Source organism: Saccopteryx bilineata, chromosome 4, assembly GCF_036850765.1.
Source record: "Saccopteryx bilineata isolate mSacBil1 chromosome 4, mSacBil1_pri_phased_curated, whole genome shotgun sequence".
Classification (NCBI taxonomy): domain Eukaryota; kingdom Metazoa; phylum Chordata; class Mammalia; order Chiroptera; family Emballonuridae; genus Saccopteryx; species Saccopteryx bilineata.
In genome coordinates, this window is record NC_089493.1 from 14,695,013 (window position 1) to 14,720,274 (window position 25,262).

Genomic DNA, 25,262 nt, shown 5'->3' on the forward strand with positions numbered 1-25,262 from the left:
AACATTGTATTTATTAATAAATCGTATCTGGAATGTCATTTTACGATCTAAATTCGTTCAGCGTTGAGGTCACCTACACAAATGAGGAAATGTAGTTAGGAAGTCAGATATGTTAACCCCACTCAATGTCAGGTGTAGTGAGCACTATGAAGCAGCAAGAAATACACACGGTCAGAAAAAAAAAAATAAGGTTGGCATCCTAGTGTTGATCCTCCCAGTTAGAAATGTAACCCTGGCCGGGCACCGGGGCCTGCGAGGCTGGCAGGCGCTTCCCCGGCGCGGACTCCCAGCCGCAGGGGGCGGGGGTCGCCGGGGCCCTGGCGGCTCCGTGGGGGCTTGGCTGCCCGCGCGCGCGCGGACTGGACGCGGTCACGGCGCCGGGGCCGCTCGTCATGGCTGCGGGTGGCGGGATAGAGGCTGGGGGCGCGGGGCCGGGGTCTCGCCGCGTTCTCACGGCCCCCGCTGGCAGAGGGAAAGGGGAGGGGAGCTGGACAAGCGCGCGCGCGGCGGGGCGGCGAGGGGCGGGGCCGCGCGAGGTCGCTGTGCGCTGCGCGGGGGCGCGCTGCGCGGGCCCGCGGGGCAGCGGGCGAGGCCGCGGCGGGGCGCGGACGCCGCAGGTGACGGGCTGGGAGCGGGCGCGCGGGCGGCGGGAGCGGAGGCGGCGGCGGGCCCCCGCTCGGCCGCGCGCACCGCCGGGGCGCTGCGGGCTGCACAGGCGATCGCGGCGGGCGCAGGGCGCGCGGCACCCACTTGACGGCCGGCGGCGCCCGCGGCCCCCATCATGTTCCGCGAGGCCGGGGTCTTCCTCCCGCCCGTGGGCTGAGGCAGCGGCGGCCAGAAGGAGCGACATGCACCTGCCGGGCGCGGCTTAGAGGACGCGGCAGGCGGCGAGTCCCGGCCGCCCGCCGGAGGGCTTTCTTCGGCCGGCCGCCGCCGCGGGCCCGCGCCGGAGCGGCGCGGTGGGCGCCCCGACATGGCGGCCCGGAGCGCCCCGAGTTGCCACCTGCGGCTCGAGTGGGTGTACGGCTACCGGGGCCACCAGTGCCGCAACAACCTCTACTACACGGCGGCCAAGGAGATCGTGTACTTCGTGGCGGGCGTCGGCGTGGTGTACAGCCCGCGGGAGCACCGGCAGAAGTTCTACCGCGGCCACAGCGACGACATCATCAGGTAGCCGGGCCGGGCGGGGGCGGGGGCGGTCGCTGTCACCGCCGCGGCCGTCCTCGGAGTTTGCACTTGCCCGACCTTCTGGGTGCGGTGACCCGGTCCTGCAGGTGCGTCGCCCCGGGGAGAGCCCCGCAAGTGTCTTGTCCCGAACCCACGCCTTTCCCGGTCTTCGTGTGCTCGAGTCTCCCTCGGGGCCGCGCGGTGACACCAAGTCCACGGGTCCACTGGGTATTCGGTTTTACGGATCTGTTATCCTTCGCCCACCATCAAATTTATGAAACTGCAAAAGAGTTATTTGTGTAACAATGTACCCCTTTCAATCCCTCCCGAGATTTCTCTATAAAGGAATGCTGAAAGCTCCAGGGGAACGAACTCCTTTACCCGACAAGGAACTGATTAAAACCAGGTACCGCAAAGTATAGGCTGGCCCTGGGGAGCGCGCCCAGGTGGCATCCTGGAGGGCATTCGCCTCTAGGCTATAATAATTAGTTCAGGTTTCACTGCCTGCCGTTCTCAGCAGATAGAAAAGAAACCCCGGCAACCTTCAGGGAATTGCTTTGGACTTGAAAAGTTGCACACACACCTCAAGGCAGTTTGAGGGTAGGTTTCTTTCAAAAGAAGCTGTTAAAAACAGTTCTGCCTTTTCTAATTCTCTTGTTTCCTTTTCTTTAAAGTACTGCTCAATACGTTTATTTTCGCATTTTTTTACTTAAATCTCCCCCCCCCTTTTTAGTTTTAATTCTACTTCGGGTGGTATCTTAAAGTCGGTCCTAGTGCTTGTTGACATTTCTTGCGTGAACGCTGTAATTGAAATGTAATTTGCAATCAGTGTCTCAGCAAAACTTTTGTGGCAAATAAAGTTACAAGCTGCAGAAATTATTCTAGGCCATTGATTACCACCTCAGGCACAGCATACTTGTCCTTGAAAGCAGCAGCATATACTTAAAATATTTTGAGAATGTGTTTGTGGGCTGCTTCTGGGTTTTTAACAGAAAATCTGATTGGATTTCTCCATTTTATTCTATATTTATGTTTCACAGGATTTAAATTGGGCATTTCAGATTCAGTCTCTGGAATTGGTGTCTTATAGGCAAGACATCTAAATTCCATAAATAACAAAGTTCTTTTCATTTTGTGTGTCTGTAACATCTCCGATCTTTAAGAGGAAAAAAGAGGCCTAGGACAAACACAAGCTAGGGTAAGATGGAGTCAAGATAAGCAGAACAAAAATTGAGGCTGTGGAATAGGGAATAGGGGTGTTTGTGGTTCATTTGTTTGTTTGCTGTTATTAACCCCGAAGTTGGACTTTACCTCAGTTCTCTTTTTCACTAGTCCTTTCCAGTTTCTTTTCTGTGTGTTAGGTCGCCCATAGTACAGAAGATGGTAGCTTTACCTAGCTGAAGCAGCACTCCTCCAGGAATTCAATCTATTAGGTTGAATTCAGTAGGTGGGGGAGATGTGAAGGATTTTGAGGTCATCTTAGGGTGTACTTCTGTTGTCCATACTCCTTGGGATTTGAGAGCAGTATGGTAGGAGGGCCTTTTAAATCTAGATATGGTTTATTTGATGGGTACTATGTTTTTGTTCCTTCAGCAGTAATTAAATGCTATGTCATATGCCACGCTGCTTGAATTTTTATAATTGTGTTTCAGTAAACTAAGGAAGGTAATACTTCTGCCTTCCTTTCATTTATTATGATATATATATATCATATATGCGCAACCTATACATTGTCTCAGAATATTTCAAAATGGCAGATTACTCTGATTTTTTCATAATTGGATACTTACTTATGATTTTATACAAAGGATTTATCCTTAAAACAATTTATAACTATAAAAAAAGTTTCCTGGAAAATTGCAATGGGATAGTAAAAGCTGAATCGTATAGCATCTTGAAATTAATGGCACGGATTTAATAAGATACTAAAACTGTAGCTTAGAAATCAGTCAAAGGACTCTAGAAATCTTACTTCGAACAATGACAGATCATTGTTGTTTGTGAAATAGATCAGGCAAGTGTTCAAACCTTTTCATTTTCTTTAAGTTCAGTGTATGAAATATAAGGATAGAGAGTACTTCAGTAATTTTTCAGTTATTTCACAGCAGACAATGAAATATTCATCAATGTGGTGCGTAGTGGGAAACAGCATTGTTGAAATGTTAGCCTTAGTAATAAAAAGTCATGGTGGTTTTTACCGTTTTATTTCCATATTTGCTTGAAACTTCAGTAAAACTTACTGGTCAAATATGACTTCGCCAGGGGTTCGCCTGAACGAGCAGGGCGTTTCCTTTAGGGTTTGAAAATGTAAATGCTGTATTACTTGTTAGGAACGAATCACAGCCAGTCTGTCCTTCGCTTACCAGTTCTTCTGTCCTCTTGCTACATCTAGTATTGCTAATGATGGCGCCAGCATTTTGTCCTTGTTGCTTGTCATTTTATTGCTTTTTACCATGTATGTCTCTACTTCCCTAGTAATTTATCCTTTAGTTGTATTTGTCAGTACAGATTTATATAGAATTTAGTTTCACTGTCAGAAATAATACAGGAATTTTTCTTGTTTTTACAAGGGGACCAAAAGTAGTTTTATAGTTTGTATAGGAAATAATACAATAATTAATAAATAATGCAAGAATAAACTCTGTGTTTTGCATACTCACAGCTGTAAACCTACTTTTTCCCCACCTATATTCTATTGTAAGTTATTATGATAAACTTCCCTAATTTTTCAGTGTTTATTATCGGCTTAAGACCAGGTTATAAAACATGCTAAACTACTACCAATTTTACATCTATAGCTTGGTCTATATTGCCAGTTGTTTTCCCCAAAAATGCAACAGCTTTTAAAGTTTATTTTTCTAGTTACTGCCATCAACACATTTCTGACAAGTTTGTTCTTGAAGTTGTGGATATTACTGATAGTTTTCAAATCACCAGTGGAGACCATTGACTGAATCTAGTTGGTCTCTTATGCTAGTGGACTTCCACATCGAACTACTTGAGCCTCTTCTTATGTATTATATAGGTATAGAATTGTAAGGGCTTTTTTTCTAGACATGGTGAAAATATCTCACAAGATAGTGATGAACTTAAATAGCATAATGTACCTGAGGTATGTCAAAAAGTCTACCTTATTATATAGTTGGTTGCAGGTTAGAATAATATTCATTGCTTCTAGAGGAGACTGTTTTACTTTAGACAAAATGAAAGGTGTAGTAGCTCTTTTCTTCAATTGTAGTAGATGGTATTCTTAAGAAAACTGTACATACTATATATATATACATGGTGCATAAATACATACTATATACACAAATTTATATACAAATATAAAATCCATAGCTATAAGTTCCATGCTAGTTAGGAGCTTCATGTTTGGTTCACAGCTGCATCTCTCGTGCTAAGAACAGTCCCTGGCAAATAATAGGCGCTCCTTAAATATTTGCTGAAAAAGTAAGTAAACCAAGAAATGCCTACTTCTACACTAAAAAGAGGTCTTAAGATGATGAGAATGACCAACTATGACAAATGATGATAAAAAATTTTAAAGATGGGAATAGAGAACTGACCACTGGATATGTGGAGGGCGTTGGTGACTTTGAGGAAGAGCGCCGTGTGGAATAGAGGGGAGCCACGACTGAAGGGAGACAAAGCTCAAGAGGGCACGCAGCTCTTGCTAATATTCTCTCTTAACCAGAGACCACAGCATATGATGCTGCCTCTCCCCAGAATGCTATACTTTCACTCATTTATTCTGATGACTATTTCTCTCTTTCTTTCTTTTCTTTTTTTTTTTTTTTTTTAATTTTTCTGAAGTTAGAAGCGGGGAGGCAGTTGCTGCATTGCAGCTGGAGCCATTCTAGCACCCGAGGCGGAGACCATGGAGCCATCTTCAGCGCTGGGGCCAACCCTGCTCCAATGGAGCCTTGGCTTTGGGAGGGGAAGAGAGAGAGAGACAGAGAGGAAGGAGAGGGGGAGGGGTGGAGAAGCAGATGGGCGCTTCTCCTGTGTGCCCTGACCAGGAATCAAACCCTGGATTTCCACACGCTGGGCCAACACTTTACCGCCGAGCCAACTGGCCAGGACCTCTCTCTCTATTTCTTTCCTCTTTTCTTTTTTTAGCAAGAGAGAGAAAGGTAGAGAGAGGGGCAGATAGGAACAGACAGACAGGAAGGGAGAGAGATAAGAAACATCAACTTATAGTTGCGTCACTTTAGTTGGTCATAGATTGCCTTCTCATATATGCCTTGACTGGAGGGCTCCAGTTTAGCCAGTGACCCCTTGCTCAAGCCTGTGACCTTGGGATCAAGCCAGCGACCCCAAGTTGGGCTTCAAGCCAGCGACCATGGGGTCATGTCTATGAACCCATGCCCAAGCCGGCAGCCCCGCATTCAAGCTGGTGAGCCCACGCTCAAGCCAGTGACCTCAGGGTTTCAAACCTGGTCTTCATTGTCCCAGGTTGACTCTCTATCCACTGCACCATCTGGCCAGGCATCTGTATTTCTTGAAGATCCAGATTAGGTATTCTGTTCAGTGGGAAACATCATTGTGAACTGTATATCCCATGTACATACCATATCACAGGTAAGCTAGTGCTAATCCCTAGTACAGATAGTATTCTAAGTGAATCTTTGCCTGACCAGTTGTATCTTTAAACTGTGAATACTTTAAGGCAGGGGCCCTTGCACAAAGCAGATGCTCACTTAGTATTTCTTTGATTAAGGAAAAGGCCTTGAAAGAACAGTAAGTTGTTAATAACTTCTAAGAATCTATTATTCCATACTTTTTCTTAATTAATATTCAAAATATTATTTTATTATCTGCATATTCAACATGAAACAAAATAATAAAGGGAAATAGTTATTATAATGCAAATTTAATAATTTCTTTCCCATAAGTAAATTATAAATACAATGTGTCCGTAAAGTCATGGTGCACTTTTGACCGGTCACAGGAAAGGCAACAAAACACAATAGAAATGTGAAATCTGCACCAAATTAAAGGAAACCTCTCCCAGTTTCATACCTATTCAGTGCAGTTCATGTGGGCTCATGCACAGATTTTTTAGGGCTCCTTAGGTAGCTATCCCGTATAGCCTCTACAGCAGCGGTTCTCAACCTGTGGGTCGTGACCGCTGCTCTACAGACTCGTGATGGCCTACCAGAACGGGGTTTCTCCACCAAACTGCCAGTTTCCTTCAACTGCTTATCCCACCCAGTAATGTTATTCCTATGTGGTGGCGCTTCGTTATAAACGCGCCGATATTCACGTTGCACTTTGGTCACGGATTCGAATTTAACAAGCCACAGAACACACAAGTTTTCTCTATACTGTCCACATCTCGACTGGCATAGCAGTGGGCCGCTCTGCTGTATACATGGTGTTACGTCATCATCTGTACATGCGCACATGCTGCCACATCATCCTACAGAAACTGGGAGGGTTTTCCTTTTATTTGGTGCAGATTTCACATTTCTACCATCTTTTGTTGCTCTCCGGTCAAAAGTGCACCATGGTCCTGGCTGGTTGGCTCAGCGGTAGAGCGTCGGCCTGGTGTGCGGGGGACCCGGGTTCGATTCTCGGCCAGGGCACATAGGAGAAGCGCCCATTTGCTTCTCCATCCCCCCTCCTTCCTCTCTGTCTCTCTCTTCCCCTCCCGCAGCCAAGGCTCCATTGGAGCAAAGATGGCCCGGGCACTGGGGATGGCTCCTTGGCCTCTGCCCCAGGCGCTAGAGTGGCTCTGGTCTCGGCAGAGCGATGCCCCGGAGGGGCAGAGCATCGCCCCCTGGTGGGCAGAGCGTCGCCCCTGGTGGGCGTGCTGGGTGGATCCCGGTTGGGCGCATGCAGGAGTCTGTCTGACTGTCTCTCCCCGTTTCCAGCTTCAGAAAAATACACACACACAAAAAAAGTGCACCATGACTTTATGGACACACTGTATACATTTAATGTACATTTATAATCATTTGAGCTATTCTAGATAATACCTACCTTTTCCTGAAAACATATCTTAATTTTATTCCTTAAACTATGCAGTATTTTAAAATCAAGTAACAACAAATATTGTTATATGTAGACACAAAGTGAAATCTTACAGAATAGAATCATTACATAGTCTAAAATTTAAGCTCACCTAATTCTAGTTACTTGAACACCGGGACATTTTTCTGAATCTGAATATATTCTAATACTTTCTGAAGTGCTGTTTTTACATATTACACAGTGCTTAAGGAAATTCTGGTAACAGGTTTGAGGGCAGGGTTTATACCCAGTTTCAGACTGCTTATGTGAAGAATCTAGGGGTGCACATTTTGGAATATAGATTACCAGTGTGCTTCCCAACAAGAATTATCTGGGGCACTTTTTTAAAAACAGATTTTTGCACACTGGCTCTTGAGGTTCCTGACGTAGTGAATCTGAGGAAATGCCTAGAATTGGCAAAAAGTTCCTTAAATGATTCTGATTGTCAGCCAGATTTGGGAAACAGTGACCATATATCTGGCAACAATGAGGAGATAAGTAGGTTCCCGCCAGACCTTAGGAAGGTGTTGCCCTGAACTCACAGAAAAACAGAAATGTTGATCCAGCATGGAAACATCACACATTCTGAATTGCTTTTCCAGCTGCAACTTTCACTTGTGTTGAATAAATAAAGTTTCTGTGCCATAAACAGAGCTGTTAAAAAAAAACAAAAACAGTTTTTACTAGATTATGGTGAGGCTTGGTTGATTTTCTTTTTTAAGAATACCACCTACCACAATTGAAGAAAAGAGCTACTACACTATACTATTTTGGAGGCCAGAGACAGACTCAATTGATCATAACACCACAAAATTTGTAGTTTTTTTCCTTGTGAGATAAGCAGCTCATAACGCTGAATTGGCAAACAAGAGGTGGTGATTGTAGGTGTTAGCTCAGATTTCACTGTAAAGGTTACCTGGTCTTCACCATCAGAGTGAGAATATATGATTTACTTCAATCCAGAGGCTGGGGAATATAGGGCTAAAGCAAAGAGATAGGTTGGATGTGAGGTGAGAATTCTGGATTGTATCATAGCCAACGTATGGATGGTTCAACTTCTTGATGGAGCCCTAGAAGAATAGAGATTATTGTCATTGGTACTAGAAACTTGGAACGTGTGGTAGACAGGGAAGCATCTAATTGAAATTAAAGGCCCAGAAATAAACTGATGGCAAGAGGAGGGTACATAGCCTGTTCCCCAAATGAGAACTGAGGTGCACAGTTGCCACAGGTCTCCCTGTCAGGGAAGTCCCACTGCCCTTCCTGTTCCCGGGAATCACGGACCTACTTTGCCTCCCAAAGAGGACGTTCATTCTTTGCCCCAATCCATTTGAATCTCTTTTCATCACTGTGAGAGCGCTTTCTTCCTTGGTCAGGAGATAGGGTACGATGCACGCTGCCTCTGGTGTGGAAGCTCACCTTGCATATTCGTTTCAGTCTGTGGAGTGTAATGACAATTGTCTCAGGCAATTACTCTTAAGAATTTTGAAGTTTTTACTTGGTATGATGCTCCTTGTGGTACTATTTAAGTCAGTCACATGATGATGATGTAACCAGATCTAACCACTTCAGTTTCCATATCTTTACAGGTACTAAGTTTGATCAGGGAGCGGGGCACAGGTAATTCCCAGCTGGGAGTGGAAAGTATGTAGATGGCCATTGCAAGTCTTGCCACATAGGCTGTAACTAAACTAACCAGAGAGGCCACAGATTGGCCGTTATCAGTTGGTCGCAGTGTGACTTTTCTACTTATTAGGTAACATGTGGACAATGTATTTAACAACATAAAATACTACACCCAAGTGGCACTGCTAACAAGAAAAGACATTTTACTTGCAACCTGGATGTCAGGGGCAGATGACATGTACTTGCAAATAGCAATTTTTGCAGCCATATAAAGACTGTAGGAGTCTGAGGTTGACATATTAGGCATATGAGAGGCTTGGTAATCCCCCTCTTAGAAGGTGGTTATTATTATATTTTAAAATTAGTATTGCGTATTTATTATAGAAAATTGAAAGGTATTGAAAAGTAGAACAATGTTTGCCCATAATCTTGCAATCTAGAGATAATACTATGGTGTTTTAGACTGTACAGAGCATTTTCATGCCCTAAAGATCTCCTGTGCTCTGCCTGTTTACTCTCCTCCCGACCACTGATGTTTTTACTGTCTCCATAGTTTTATCTTTTGCAGAATATGATATAGTTGGAATCATATGGTATGTAGTATTATCAGATGGACTTTTACTTAGTAATTTGCATTTAAGGTTCACTCATGTCTTTTCGTGGCTTGATAGCTCATTTTTTTTAGTGCTGAAAAGTATTCCATAGTCTGGATATACCGAGTGCATTTATCCATTCACCTACTGATAGACATCTTGGCTGCTTCCAAGTTTTGGCATTTATGAATGAGGCTGCTCTAGACACCCACATACAGGTTTTTGTGTGGACATAAGTTTACAATTCCTTTGGGTACATACCAGAGAACACAATTGCTGTATTATATGGTAAGAGTATGTTTAGTTTCATAAGAAACTGTCACATTGTCTTTCAAAATGTCTATACCATTTTGTGTTTCCTCCAGCAATGTATTGTATTTCTGTTGTTCTGTGTCCTTGTCAGCATTTATTGTTATCAGTGCTTCGGATTTTGGCCCTTCTAATAGGCATATAATAGATCTCATTGTTTTGATTTGTATTTCCCTGATGACATATTGATATGGAGCATCTTTTTATATGCTTATTTTCTATTTGTATATCTTCTTTGATGAGGTGTCTATTAAGGTCTAATTTTTTTTTTTTTTTTTTTTTGTATTTTTCTGAAGCTAGAAACGGGGAGAGACAGTCAGACAGACTCCCGTATGCGCCCGACCGGGATCCACCCGGCACGCCCACCAGGGCTCGACGCTCTGCCCACCAGGGGGCGATGCTCTGCCCCTCCGGGGCGTCGCTCTGCCGCGACCAGAGCCACTCTAGCACCTGGGGCCCGAGGCCAAGGAGCCATCCCCAGCGCCCAGGCCATCTTTGCTCCTTAGAGCCTTGGCTGCGGGAGGGGAAGAGAGAGACAGAGAGGAAGGAGAGGGGGAGGTGTGGAGAAGCAGATGGGCGCTTCTCCTGTGTGCCCTGGCCGGGAATTGAACTCGGGACTTCTGCACACCAGGCCGATGCTCTACCACTGAGCCAACTGGCCAGGGCCAAGGTCTAATTTTTTTTTTTTTTTTAATTTTTTTTTTTTAAATTTTTATTTATTTATTCATTTTACAGAGGAGAGGGAGGATAGAGAGAGAGAGAGAGGAGAGACAGAGAGAGAGAGAAGAGGGGGAGGAACTGGAAGCATCAACTCCCATATGTGCCTTGACCAGGCAAGCCCAGGGTTTTGAACCGGCGACCTCAGCATTTCCAGGTCGACGCTTTATCCACTGCGCCACCACAGGTCAGGCCAAGGTCTAATTTTTAATTGGGTTGTTTGTTCTCTTATTGTTGAGTTTTAAGAATTCTTTGTATATTTTGGATAACAGTCTTGTATCAGATGTATCTTTTGCAAATATTTTATCCCAGTCTGTGACTTGTCTTCTAAAGCTCTCAACATTGTCTTCACAGAGCAGAAGTTTGTATTTAAATGAAGTCCAGCTTATCAGTTCTTTCTTTCATGGATTGTGTATTTGGTGTTGTATCTAAAAAGGCATCATTAAACCCAAGGATATCTAGGTTTTTCCTAGGAATTTTATAGTTTTTATGTCTTACATTCAGGTTATGATTCATTTTGAGTTAATTTTTGTGAAAAGTATAAGGTTTGTGTCTAGATTCACTTTTTCGCATGTTTCTGTCCAGTTGTTCCAGCACTATTTGTTGGAGAGACTGCCTTTGCTCTGTTGTGTTGTCTTTGCTCTTTTGTCAAAGACCAGTTGATTATATGTATGGGAGTCTGTTTGCGGTTCTCTATTCTTTTTCATTGACTTATTTGTTCTTTTGCCAGGGCCATACTATCTTTATTACTATAGCTTTAGAGTATTTCTTGAAATTAGGTAGTATCAGTCCTCCAGCTGTGTGCTTCCTCTTTAATATTATGTTGGCTATTCTGGGTCTTTTGCTTCTATGTATAAACTTTAGAATCAGTTTATTGATATTCATAAAATAACTTGCTGGAAATTTTGATTTGGATTACATTGTTGGTTTGTAACCTTGAGAGTTCTCTCAGTAAAATTTGAACTGGCCCCCATACATTGAGGGAAAGGGGAGACTGAAGGGTCAGAACACTCTGGATTGGTATGTGGCAGTTTTAATAATCAACTGAATTTACCTACAAGTCTTGAATTGGTCCATCACAAGATGAGTAGACCTCTGCACCTGCCTGCCAGAATCTTAAGAATTTACATAGAGGCCTTATTGGGATTCAGTCATGTATACAATCCAGATGGTCTTAGTATATTACTCTTCCAAGGCTGTGTCCTTGATATGGCTCCTTGTATAGGAACAGTGGACAGGGGAGGGGATAAGAAGCCTCTGATTGCCTGGGTCCAGTTCTTAGGTCACCCAGTGGTTATGTTCTCTCAGTGACCTCTAACATGCATTGAATCTATAGGTCAAGGGAAAGAACTGACCTCTTTACAGTATTGAGTCTTGCTATCCATGAACATAGACTATCTCTTCATTTATTTAATTTTTCTATTTCATTCACCAGTTTTATAGTTTTCTTCATGTAGATTTTTAATCTTTTTTGTTAAATTTGTGCCTAAATATTTTGGGGTTTTGATGCCAATGTAAATAATACTGCATTTAAAATTTTGAATTCCACTTGGTCATTGTCAGTATATAGGAAAGCAATTAACTTTTGTATATTAATCTTGATTACTGCATCTTGCTATAATTGTTTATTAGTTCCGGAAGGTTTTTGCCGATTCTTTCAGATTTTCTGCATAGAGGATTGTGTTATCTGATCTGCCAACAAAGACAGTTTTATGTTTCCCTTCCAATCTGTATTTCTTCCTCTTGCCTTGTTTCTTTAGCAAGGATTTCAGTATGCTACTGGAAAGGAGTGTGAGAGGAAACGGTACTGCCTTGAACCTGCCCTGTGTGGGAAAGCTTAGAGTTTCTCATCATGAAATATGATATTAGCTGTAGGTTTTTTTGTAGATACTCTTTATCAGGTTGACAAAGGTCCACTGTATTCTTGGTTTCCTAAGAATTTTTTTTATCATGAATGGATGTTAAAATTTGGCAGCTGCTTCTTTTGCATGTGATTTTCTTTTTTAGTCTGTTGATGTGATGGATTATATTAATTAATTTTCAGATCACACCTGGGATAAATCCCACCTGATTGTGGTATATACTTCTTTTTATATTTTTTAAAATTCTACTTGCTAATATTTTGTTGAATATTTTTGCATCTCTGTTTATGAAAGTTATTGGTCTATAGTTGTCTTTTCTTGTAATGTTTTTGTCTGTTTTTCATATTAGGGTAATTTTGGCCTCATAATATGAACTAGGAAGCATTTCCTCTGCTTTTATCATCTGAAAGAGGTTGTAGAGGATTATCATTTATATAATTTCTTCCTTAAATGTTTGGTAAAATTAACCAGTGAACCCATCTGGGCCTGATGCTTTCTGTTTTGGAAGATGATGCATAGAAATTAAACTTATTTAATAGGTATAATGCTATGCATGTAATCTATGTCTTGTGTGAGTTTTGGTAGATTGTCTCAATCTACCAAATTTGGTAGATTTGGTCTGATACATGTAGTCTTAAGTAATTGAGGTTATAGTATATATAAAATTTTGGGTCCTGTGCTTTTTATTTAGTATTATAACACAAGTTTTCTCCAGTATTGTAGAAAAATCTCCATACATATTTTTAAAGCCTGCATGAGAGGCCATCCTGTGAGTGTACCGTAATTATTTAACTGTTTCTTAAATGTTGGACATTTAGATGGTTTTCAGGTTTTTACAGTTATAAAGAATGATGCAAGGGCAAAGCCATATGTAAGAATTTTTCTGTATTGAGGATTATTTCATTTAAGAAATTTAACATTAGTAGCTTCTTTAGGAATCCAGTTAATAAATATTGATTGAATACCTGCTGTGTGCAAGTCAGTCGTAGGGGTTTAGAGTATAGTAATATAAAAAAAAGAAGTTTCTGTCTTAGTGGAGTAAACAGTCTAGTTCAAGAGAGTGAGATAAAAAAAAAGCACAGTAGGCCCTGACCGGTTGGCTCAGTGGTAGAGCGTTGGCCTGGCGTGCGGAAGTCCCGCGTTCGATTCCCGGCTAGGGCACACAGGAGAGGCGCCCATCTGCTTCTCCACCCCTCCCCCTCTCCTTCCTCTCTGTCTCTCTCTTCCCCTCCCGCAGCCGAGGCTCCATTGGAGCAAAAGATGGCTCGGGCGCTGGGGATGGCTCCTTGGCCTCTGCCCCAGGTGCTAGAGTGACTCTGGTCACGACAGAGCGATGCCCCAGTTGGGCAGAGCATCGCCCCCTGGTGGGCGTGCCGGGTGGATCCTGGTCGGGCGCATGCGGGAGTCTGTCTGACTGCCTCCCCGTTTCCAGCTTCAGAAAAATACAAAAAAAAAAAAAAAAAAAAAAGGCACAGTAGTAATCTAGGATAGTGATAATTACTACAATAAAATTAGGTAATGGAATAAAATATGTTGTGGTGACTTGGGGTAGTTAGGAAAGGTTTCTCTAAGCAAGTTGCATTTAACCTGAAGCATGAATAGTTTGAATGAGGCAAGATTTGGAGACCATTGTAGACAAAGACTTTGAGAGCATGATTAGCTTGGCCTTTTCAGGAGACAGAAAGGCTTGTGTGGCTGGAGTGTCCTATACAAGAGGCAAAATAGGAAGAGTTGAGGTTTAAGAAGTAAATGAGGGCATATTTCATAGTTTGGATTTTATTCTCATTGTAATAGAAGGCTGTTGGAGCATTTTAACCTGGTAAATGATGTCCAATTTACGTTATTTTAACAGGTCACTTTGGCTATGTTAAGAAGGCCCTAAGAAGGAAGAAGGGTGGGTGGCGTGATTAGGGTTGTAGCAGAGAAGGTGGGGTGAGGATAGAACTCATAGGATAGGCTCATGGAATGTAGAGTGGGGAAAAAGTAGGTTTACCGTTGTGAGGACGCAAAACACAGAGTTTACTCTTGTGTTATTTTCCATATGAACAACTGTAAGCCTTTTGCCCCACCCTGTATGTAATAAATAAGGAAAAGAGAAGTGGTGAGAATAACATTAGGATTCTTGGTCTGAGCAACTGAGGGGATAGTGATGCCATTTACTAAGATAAGGAAGAGCTGATTGGGGGGTGAGTGAGGAGCAAAAAAATTCTAGTGTGTTAAATGTGCTTTGCCCATAATACATCCATTGCTCTATCCTAGAGATATAAATGTGGGGGTTATCAGTGTATATATGCATCTAAAATCATGGGATTTGATGTAGTCACCAAAGGAAGGGAATACAGCCAAGACAAAGCCATTAGACACCTTTACATTGAGTCCTCATTGAGGACTTGGGCATGGGAGCTTGGGTCTAGCAAAGTAGAGAGGAAGGGCTAGTAGATTATGGACTCAGGAAAGCCTAGAGAGGAAGGTCTCCTAAAAGGAAAGAGTGGTCATTTGTATCAAAAGTGTCGGAAAATAAGGTTCTATAGTTGACCATTAGATTTGACAGGGTTACACATAACCTTGAAAAGAACTGTTTCCGCAAAGAATGGGTGGAAGCCTAATTGGAATATTATTAAGAAAATATTAAGCTTGACCAGGCAGTGGTGCAGTGGATAGAGCATCAGACTGGGATGTGGAGGACCCAGGTTCGAGACCCTGAGGTAGCTGGCTTGAGCGCGGGCTCATCTGGTTTGAGCAAGGTTCACCAGCTTGGACCCAAGGTCGCTGGCTTGAGCAAGGGATTACTCACTCTGCTGTAACCCCATGGTTAAGGCACATATGAGAAAGCAATCAGTGAACAACTAAGGAGCCACAAAGAAGAATTGATGCTTCTCATCTCTCTCCCTTCCTGTCTGTCTGTCCCTATGTCCCTCTCTCTGACTCTGTCACCACAAAAAAAAAAATTAAGACAGCTCTTTTGAGGAATTTTGCTATGAATGGAGAGCAGAGAAAATAGGGTATTAGGGAGGGGGCAAAGGTAATGTTTTTATAAAATAGAAATTTTAGAATGTTATTGGGAGTGACTTTGTAATGAGGAAGCAGTAATTCTAGAACACATACCGGTAGTTCTAGGAATAAAGCCCTTGAAAGTCGGGGGAGTGGGGCCCAGAGCACAGGTAAAGAGTGAGGAGTAGAGACATTTCTTGCATTCTATAATAGCGAAGTCAGAGTCTGCTGGGACAGTTGCAGTTGGGTTCGTGAATTTGTTGGGGGCAAAGTGTCTACTCTGATTCCATCCGTGTTATTCATTGAGCACAAGGCAGGCTTTTCAGCCATGAAGCAGAGGTTGATGTTGGGGGCTGTGGTCATGAAGGAGTTTGGAGGTTGTGAAAAAGGTATGCAAAATTGATCAACTAATAGGATTGTGCGTACAGTGTAAAATACTCATTTGAGATTTGTAAGAATAAATTGATATACAGTGATGAACACAGTAATATATAGAAGAAATCTATGAAGATGCCTACCTTGAGGGAGACAGCTCCCTTCATGCTTGTTTAATGTGTTACTATTTTATAAGTTATGATAATTTAGAGATTAAATGCTTAAAATAACAGTATCTAATTATGGGATTTGATGACAGTGCTCTTAATTAATTTCTATTATTCAGGAATAGTAATAGGACAAAAAAACTTAATCTGTTATTTTCACGTATTTAAAATGATGGTGTCACAATATGGATGAGTAATCACCTTGTTAAATGTTTTAGAACAGGAGTACACTTTGAAATGGTTACTTCCCTCATCTTTCTCCCAAATCAATCCATAAATGTTTTCAGTGATATACTAGGCAATATGTGGAATAACATTTATTATATTAAGTTTTATTATATATTAATTATATATGAATATATTATAAGGTATATGTAGTTAACTTTGTGAATACTAGAGAAACACTCATGCTTTCCTTCTCATTAAGAAAACTAGAACTAAAAAAAAAAAAAAGAAAACTAGAACTCCCGGCCCTGGCCGGTTGGCTCAGTGGTAGAGCGTCAGCCCAGTGTGTAGGAGTCCCAGGTTCTATTCCTAGCCAGGGCACACAGGAGAAGCACCCATTTGCTTCTCCACCCTTCCCCTTCTCCTTTCTCTCTGTCTCTCTCTTCCCCTCCCGCAGCCAAGGCTTCATTGGAGCAAAGTTGGCCCCAGTGCTGAGGGTGGTTCCATGGCCTCTGCCTCAGGCACTAGAATGGCTCTGGTTACAACGAAGCAACGCCCCAGATGGGCAGAGCATCGCCCCCTAGTGGGCATGCCGGGTGGATCCTGGTTGGTCGGGTGCATGCGGGAGTCTGTCTGACTGCCTCCCAGCTTCTCACTTCAGAAAAACACACACAAAAAAAAAAAAAAAAAAAGGAAGGAAAGAAAACTGGAGCTCCCTCAACATGCACTTCAAACACTATCCCAAGCCCAGCTTTGTCCCTGGGCCCTCCATCTGCTCTAAGTGCAGGAAAGCATTCACCTGCCGGAATATCATGGCAAGACTCTAGGTTGATGCATTTTGTACTTAGCTGTACTGTGTGGTATTTTTCATTACTTTAGAGCACCAACATGAGACCTGTAATAAAATATGTAATGGGATGGAAAGCTGAGCTGGGGAGGAGTATCTACTGCTCCACAGCTATTAAGTCATAATGGATTAATAAGTGAGAAAGAATGAAAAGAGAACTGTGCTGTCAGAGGAGAGCTTTCAGGTTCTGCCCACCCATGCGCAGTACATTCAGCTCCTATCGCGTGTTACCCCTTCCACCTGTGAACGATATCCTGCCCTTTTTTATTTGCCCCAGAAATTCTTCCCTTCCCATATATCAATATTTTTTATTTTTTTTTATATTATATTTTAAATCATTTTTAATTTTTCAAATACAGTTGGCATACGCTATTATATTAGTTTTAGGTGTACACCCCAGTGATTAGACATTATATAACTTACTAAATGATCACCCTGATGAATTTCATACCCATCTGACACCATACATAGTTACTAGAATATTATTGACTATATTCCCAGGCTGTACTTCACATCCCCGTGACCATTCTGTTACTACCAATGTGTACTTCTTAGTCCCTTCACCTCTTCACCCATCCCCCGGAACTCCCCTTCCGTCTGGCGGCCATCAGAATATTCTGTGTCTATGAGTCTGTTTCTGTTCTGCTTGTTCCTTTATTTTGTTTATTTTTAGACTCAATTGTTGATAGAATTTATTACCATTTTATTCTTATTTCTTATCTTTTTTCCTCTCCTTTTTCAAGAAGACCCTTTAACATTTCTCATAATACTGGTTTAGTGGTAATGAATTCCTTTAGCTTTTTTTGGTCTGGGGAGCTCTTTATTTGTCCTTTAATTCTAAATTATAGCTTTGCTGGGTAGAGTAATCTTGGTTGCAGGTCGTTGCTTTTCATCACTGTAAGTACAATATTTCTTGCCACTCTCTTCTGGCCCACAGAGTTTCTGCTGAGAAATCAGCTGACAGTCTTATGGGAGCTCCCTTGTAGCTAACTAACTGCTTTTCTCTTGCAGCTTTTAAGATTCTCTCTTTGTCTTTAACTTTTTGCATTTTAATTACTTTGTGTCTTGGTCTGGGCCTCCTTAGTACATCTTGTTTGGAACTCTTTGTGCTGCCTTGTGTGTCCATATCTTTCAACAAGTTAGGGAAGTTTTCCGTCATTCTTTTTTTAAACAAGTTTTCAATTTCTTGCTCTCTTCTTCCAGCACCCACATGATGAGAATGTTGGTACGCTTGAAGTTTTCTGAGCACATTCCCCACTAGCCTCATATTTTTTATTCTTTCCTTCTCTTTGCTGTTCTGATTGGGTATTTTTTTATTTTCTTTATTTAATTTTTTTTTTCTGAAGTTGGAATCGGGGAGGCAGTCAGACAGACTCCCACATGCTCCTGACTGGAATCCACCTGGCATGTCCACCAGGGGGCGATTCTCTGCCCATCCAGGGCGCTGCTGTGCTGCAACCAGAGCCATTCTAGTGCCTGAGGCAGAGGCCACAGAGCCATCCTCAGTGCCCGGGCAAACTTTGCTCCAGTGGAGCCTTGGCTGTGGGAGGGGAAGAAAGAGACAGAGAAGAAGGAGAGGGGGAGGGGTGGAGAAGCAGATGGTTGCTTCTCCTGTGTGCCTTGGCCGGGAATTGAACCCGGGACTACTGCACGCCAGGCCGATGCTCTACCACTGAGCCAACCGGCCAGGGCCTGATTGGGTATTTTTTGCTTCCTTATATTCCAAATCACTGATTTGATTCTCAGCTTCATCTACACTACTGTTGATTCACTGTTAATTATTCATTTCAGTTAGTGTATCCTTCATTTGACTGCTCATTTCTGAAACGTTATACTGTTGAGGTTCTCACTAAGTTTTCCGAATATCCTTATCACCAGTGTTTTGAACTCTGTGTCTAGCAGACAGCTTATCTCCACTTTGTTTAGTTCTTTTTCTGGAACTTTATTGTGTTCTTTCATTTGGGACTGACTTCTTTGTCTTCTTATTTTGGCTCCCTCCCAGGTTTGTCTCTATGTGTCAGGGAGAGCTGCTCTGTCTTCCAGGCTTGGTCGAGTGGCCTAATGTAGCAGGTGTGCTTTAGGGTCCAGTGGCACAGCCTCTCCAGTCACCCACACTGGGCACTTGAGGTGTACCCCCTACTGCCTTTGGGCTGTGTACACCCTCCTCTTATAGTTGAGCCTCAATTGCTATTGGCACATCGCTGGGAAAATCTGAAGCATAAGCCAAGACAGGCCATTTGTATGGAAAAGCCACTGGAAACAGCTTTGGTGGGCCCCAAAGTTGGGTGGGGCAGGGCCTCAGGGAATCACTAGGGCAGGGCAGACAGTGTGCACCAGGTTGATGGGGTCTCGGATATGGTGCCCTGCTGGTTCTGTGGTGGGAGGGATCATCAAAGGAACCATGGCCTCTGCTGGCACTTCTGTCTGGGATAAAGCTACCCCCACCTCTTGAACTGATGCTGGTCAATTCAGTTCCTCCCTGTATGTCCTTGGTGCCTTTTGGGCTACTGACCCAGTCCTGGAGCTCAGAGCAAGTGAGTTCAAGTAAGTCTGTTTATGGGCCCTTTAAAGGGTACTGCCTGGGACTCCAACAGCCTCCATCTCCCTCTGCCTCAACCCCTGCTGGTTTTTACATCCAGAAGTTAAGGGGACTTCTCTTCCCGACACTGGAACCCTGGGCTGGGGCACCTGGTCTGGGGTTGAGACCCTTCGCTCTTCAGGGGGGACCTCCAGAGCCAGATATCTCTCCTGATCTTTATCTGCCCCCCCCCCGGGTGTGGAACCATCCTGCTGTGTCTCTGCCCTCCCACCCGCTCAGTGTGGCTGTTTCAGTTCCCTAGCTGGAGGACTTCTGTTCCGCTGGTTGTTTCTGAATGATGGTTGTTCTTTAGTTTAGTTGTAGTTTTGATGTGGTTGTGAGAGGAGGAGGTGAGTACCTTCCTTCTTTCCTTCCATCTTTCCTTCTTTCTTTCCCTCTTTCTTCCTTACTTCCTCCCTGCCTCCCTCCTTCCCTCCCTCTCTGCGGCCCCCTCTCTTTCCTTCTTTCTTCTCAATGCTACATATTTACGATTCTTCTGATGATTCCTGTGAGCATATAAAATATGCTCGAAAGATATTTTTTCAACAAATGATGATAAAAATAACTGAATATCCATATGGGGGAAAAATGAACCACAGTTGTACCTCAGCAAATGTAAAATTTCACTCAAATTGGGTTATACATCCTGAGTGTGAAAGCTAACACTGTAAAATTTCTAGAAAATGTCTAGGAAATAGGACATAAAAAGCAGGACTTGGCCCTGGCCGGTTGGCTCAGTGGTAGAGCGTCGGCCTGGCGTGCAGAAGTCCCAGGTTCGATTCCCGGCCAGGGCACACAGGAGAAGCGCCCATCTGCTTCTCCACCCCTCCCCTTCTCCTTTCTGTCTCTCTCTTCCCCTCCCGCAGCTGAGGCTCCATTGGAGCAAAGATGGCCTGGGCACTGGGGATGGCTCCTTGGCCTCTGCCCCAGGCACTGGAGTGGCTCTGGTCGCAACAGAGCGACGCCCCGGAGGGGCAGAGCATCGCCCCCTGGTGGGCGTGCCGGGTGGATCCCGATCCGGCGCATGCGGGAGTCTGTCTGACTGTCTCTCCTCGTTTCCAGCTTCAGAAAAATACAAAAAAAAAAAAAAAAAAAAAAAAAGCATGATTTATCAAAAGGAGAGTTATAAACTGAACCTAATTAAAATTAAAACTTTTCAGACTTCCAGTAACTGAAGACCTTGGCAAATATGCATTAAGTTACCTCCAAAATATCTTTCCCAAACAACACAAAATCCTACAACAGTGAAATTTCTCTGCAAAACCCTAGCCTCAGTTACTTAGACTCTAAGTCTTAGAGCATATCAAAACTGTAAAAGAACTGAAGTAAATAGAAAAACAAATTCCAATTACAGTTTCACAAGCTCTCTCCCCTCCACTGCTGAACTTTGCAGGTAGCAGTTGAACCTAAGAAACTGAAAACAGTATCTTGACTGGGTACTGTAAGGGTAAAGACAAAAATAACCATAGATAATGCTATGATCGGGTTAGTAAAATTGTTTCTCTCAGAACTAACAATTCTGAACTGTCTTTGTAGATACTAAAATTAAATTAAGTGAATAGTCTTTAGATTTTGAGAGTCCAATTTTTCACTCTTGGGGGGAGAAGTGACAAATAAGAAAAGGGAGAAGTCTTAAAGGAACTTGTTTTGGATTAGAATCATAGTATCAATACGAACTCAGTTTTTATACATATATACAGATAGATACAGAAAACAAGTGTGTGTGTATCCATGGGGTTAGTATCATGCATATATTTCTTACTCTGTTCTCAGAGACATCCTAGAAGCAATAACAGTTCAGTAACAATGAGTACTTCCCCTGCCCAGATCTTGTTCTCTAAACACCGTTCTTCCATAAAAGGACCTGGGATTTCCTGGAGAAGTTGTTATTTGTGAATTCCTTAGGATTTTCTAGACACAAGATCATGTCATCTATAAGTAGAGATGGTTTTACTTCTCTTCTTTTCTTTCTTTCCTTCCTTCCTCCTTCCTTCCTTCCTTCCTTCCTTCCTTCCTTCCTTCCTTCCTTCCTTCCTTCCTTCCCATCCTTCTTTCCTATTTTCTTTTCTTCCTCCCCTCCTTTCCCTTCTCTCCCCTCCCCTCCCCTCCTTCCATCCCTCCCTCCCTCCCTTCCTCCTTCCCTCCTTCCTTCTTTCCTTTCTTCCTTTTTTTCTTTCCTTTCCCCTTCCCCTTCCCCTTCCCCTTTCCTTTGTTAGCCTAATTGTTCCAGCTAGAAGACCTAGTCTGGGGAATGGAGATGGCAAGGGCTAGTAGCATCCTTGTCGTGGTCTTGTACTTAAAGGGAGAACTTCCAGGCTTTCATTATTAGATACGTTATAGCAGTGGGTTGTGTTAGAATGCAAAAGTTCTCTCTCTAAAACTCCTAGTTTGTTGTGTACTTTTATCATTAAAGGGGTTGGATTTTTGTCAAAAGCTTTTTCTACATCTGTTGAGACAAATGTGTGGGGTTTTGTTGTTCTTTATTCTACTAATACGATGTTTTGGTTGATTTTAATATGTTGAACCAGGCTTTCATTCCCACTTATCTTCCCTCTTGCTGCTCACCCAGTCTGCCCTGAATTGTTGGATACTACCCCAAGTTATCCAGATGCCCAAACCAGACTCAGGGCCACTGTACAGCACCTCCTTTCCCTTGCTCCCGGTGTCCAATCCGTTGATTCTCTTTTAATACCTTCTGTCTTTCCCCTATTTCAGTATATCACCCACCCTGGTGCCAGGAGTGATTTTTTTTTTCAAAGGTGAATCTAAATCTAATTGTAGAAAAATTTATCAAGGGGAAATTTATATTTATTTCCTGCCTTCTGCTGATGCATATAACCAATACCAACTGTTAGGTCTTTGTCTTGTTTTAAAGACTCCTAGATTATTTCCTATGACGATGACTTTTCTGTTTTTTAAACTGTGACTTATACTTCAATGTCAATGTTATTGTAGGAGTGGTACTAAATACTATTTTTGGACACTAAGATCTGGTCTAATTTTATCTAATAAAAGAGTAAAATGGGAAAGAGGGCTTAAAATAGAGGAACACCAAATGAAGAAATGGAACATTGTATGTTTGCTACTATTTGTTGCTGTGGTTCAGTCCGTGGTTGTGAGATTTATTTTTTTTGGGGGGTGGGGGTTTACACACTATTGTATTACAAGGATTAAAAGTCTGTCATGGGCCCTGGCCGGTTGGCTCAGCGGTAGAGCGTCGGCCTGGCGTGCGGGGGACCCGGATTCGATTCCCGGCCAGGGCACATAGGAGAGGCACCCATTTGCTTCTCCACCCCTCCCCCTCTCCTTCCTCTCTGTCTCTCTCTTCCCCTCCCACAGCGAGGCTCCATTGGAGCAAAGATGGCCCGGGCGCTGGGGATGGCTCCTTGGCCTCTGCCCCAGGCGCTAGAGTGGCTCTGGTCGTGGCAGAGCGACGCCCCGGATGGGCAGAGCATCGCCCCCTGGTGGGCAGAGCGTCGCCCCTGGTGGGCGTGCCGGGTGGATCCCAGTCGGGCGCATGCGGGAGTCTGTCTGACTGTCTCTCCCCGTTTCCAGCTTCAGAAAAATACAAAAAAAAAAAAAAAGAAGAAAACTCTGTCATGAACTGTTTATCACATACTATTGAAGCAATAACTCAGCATATATTTTTATAGGAGTTCTTTTATAAAATCCAAATTATTTTAAATGGATAAAGTCTAATTGTCATAGTGGCATATGTTATATATACCAAACACTATAAAAGCTCTATAAGCAATTTTAAGTCTATTATTTTTTTTGCAGCCTTGCATTGCATCCTGAGCGAATATTGGTAGCGACAGGACAAGTTGGAAAAGAGCCTTATATCTGTGTTTGGGATTCATACACTGTACAGACCATATCAATTCTGAAGGATGTTCACACACATGGTGTGGCTTGCTTAGCATTCGACTTAGATGGACAGGTATGTGATCATTTTTTTAAAACTTTTAAAATGTACTAAAAAAGATTATTATAAATCTATAAATATCAAATCAGAAAGCAATTGATGAAAAGTGTTCAAGGGTAGAGTTGAGGTGAGTGGTTGGTATATATATGAGAAAAATAAAACAATAAGAGGGTTTTTAAATTTTATTGAGAATTCTCAATTGAATTAATTACTACCATGAAAGCCAAAGGCATTCTGATTCAATGGAATATGACCTGTTTTAGAAAATTTTACATATAACTAACTCTTCCAGGTTATGTAAATTGATAAGACAGATGGAAGACATTTTAGGAAAATTAAATTTTGTTAAGTAGAGTTGTATACATTTTAATTTTTAATTATTTTAAAGATTTCTATTGAAATTACATTTTTATTGAAGATAATGAGGCAGTTCCTGTATGACCTATTTTTATAGAAAATCAAAGTTCAAAACAAAGGACATAATTATTTTTCTACTTACTTTACTAACCAGTTCCAAACTATTATTTACTTCTAGTCCATGATTTTTTGAAAATTAAGAAAAACAAAAGCTTTTTTTGTGGTCCTTTCATGGACATTGTTATACCTAAAAGATCTTTAAGAAGTGGTAAGAAGTAGGATTCTGCAGGTGTGTTTAATTCATAGTCTTTAAACATTTTTATGTTACAATTAGACTTTAAAAAGCATTTTAACTTTAAGAAAAATTTTAGTTATCTGCTTTTCAATTTATAAAACTAATTCATAGGTCTAGATTTAGCAGGAACAGATTACATTGTGTTCTCTTCCCTTGAAATAATAGCCAGTAGATGTTTTATTTATAACCGAGGAATAGCGCTTTCCAGTAGCAAAGCTACATATGTCTTTCTGAAAGGAGTCTGGTAAGAGATCTATGAACACTTACCTGGAACCTCTCATTTGGGGGAAAATGTGCTTCTAGGTGTATCAGTGATTGGCAATTAAAGAACCTTAATGTATGTGCCATTTTTGCTATTATTTTTCAAGTCCCTCATGTCCTCATATCAGATTTTATTTTTAAAGAAGAGAATAATACTCTTTACCTACTTTATAGGTGATTATATTTTACGAAACAAATCTACAAAAAAATTATTTTTAAAAATCATTTACTAAAGGTGTTATGAAATCCAAGATATTATAACTATGTGACTGTATACTTTAAATACAGGTGATTTCTTCTTAATTTTAAAATTGTATTTTCTAAATGTGTAATATATTGCATTGTTGAGAAAGTTCTCTTATATGTACCAGGAGAAATGATGTGCATAGCTTTTCTTAGTTGAAAGCCCTCATTTCACTTATTTTAAGCAACTCATCAGAAAAGTCTTAGATACATGTACTTATTATCACAGATTTTCATGAGAACATGTTACTTAAAAATTTAAGTTTATAAAAAACATAATAGCTAAAGTTAATTGAGTACATACTAAGTGTAAGGCATTATGCTAAGCCTACATGATCTCATTTAATCCTCACAACCCTATGAAATAGATACTATTATTATCTTATTTTACAGTTAAAGAAACTGAGACTTAGAAAGGTTAAGTAACTTGCCCCAGGTTACACAGCTAGTAAATGGAACCAGAGCGGAACCCAGGGCAGTCACACTCCAAACCTCATATTTTTGACTGAGGTGCTCGACTGCCTCCCAAACGTGGAACTTAGGAGGTGGCTATTTCTATTTCAAAAGGAATCGATCCATCTTACGTACAGTTGAAATGATTAGAAACGGCTAGCAACTGAAGATGGAAGGTTAAGAGAGTATCTCTGAAATTATGTTGATGAGAAAATGCTTTAGTGAGATATATTTTAGAACTATCTTTCCAATATCTTTAAACTATTTATGAGATACCAGCTAGGAAATACTGTGTAATTTTTACATTTTCTACTGT

At 42.1% G+C, this 25,262-nt stretch overlaps 1 protein-coding gene across 10 annotated transcripts in view; it reads left to right on the plus strand.

The window, feature by feature from the left end:
- Positions 1-658: 658 nt before the first annotated feature.
- EML5 (EMAP like 5) overlaps positions 659-25,262 on the plus strand; it is a 153,488-nt gene continuing 128,884 nt past the window's right edge. For all 10 annotated transcript variants that reach the window (XR_010731309.1, XR_010731310.1, XR_010731311.1 and 7 more), the window contains exons 1-2: positions 659-1,170; positions 23,193-23,352. Coding sequence is in view for 7 of the 10 variants with exons in the window: in XM_066276913.1 (XP_066133010.1) it covers positions 974-1,170; positions 23,193-23,352 (357 nt within the window). In the remaining 3 variants the exon portion in view is untranslated. The remainder of the gene's footprint in view (positions 1,171-23,192; positions 23,353-25,262) is intronic.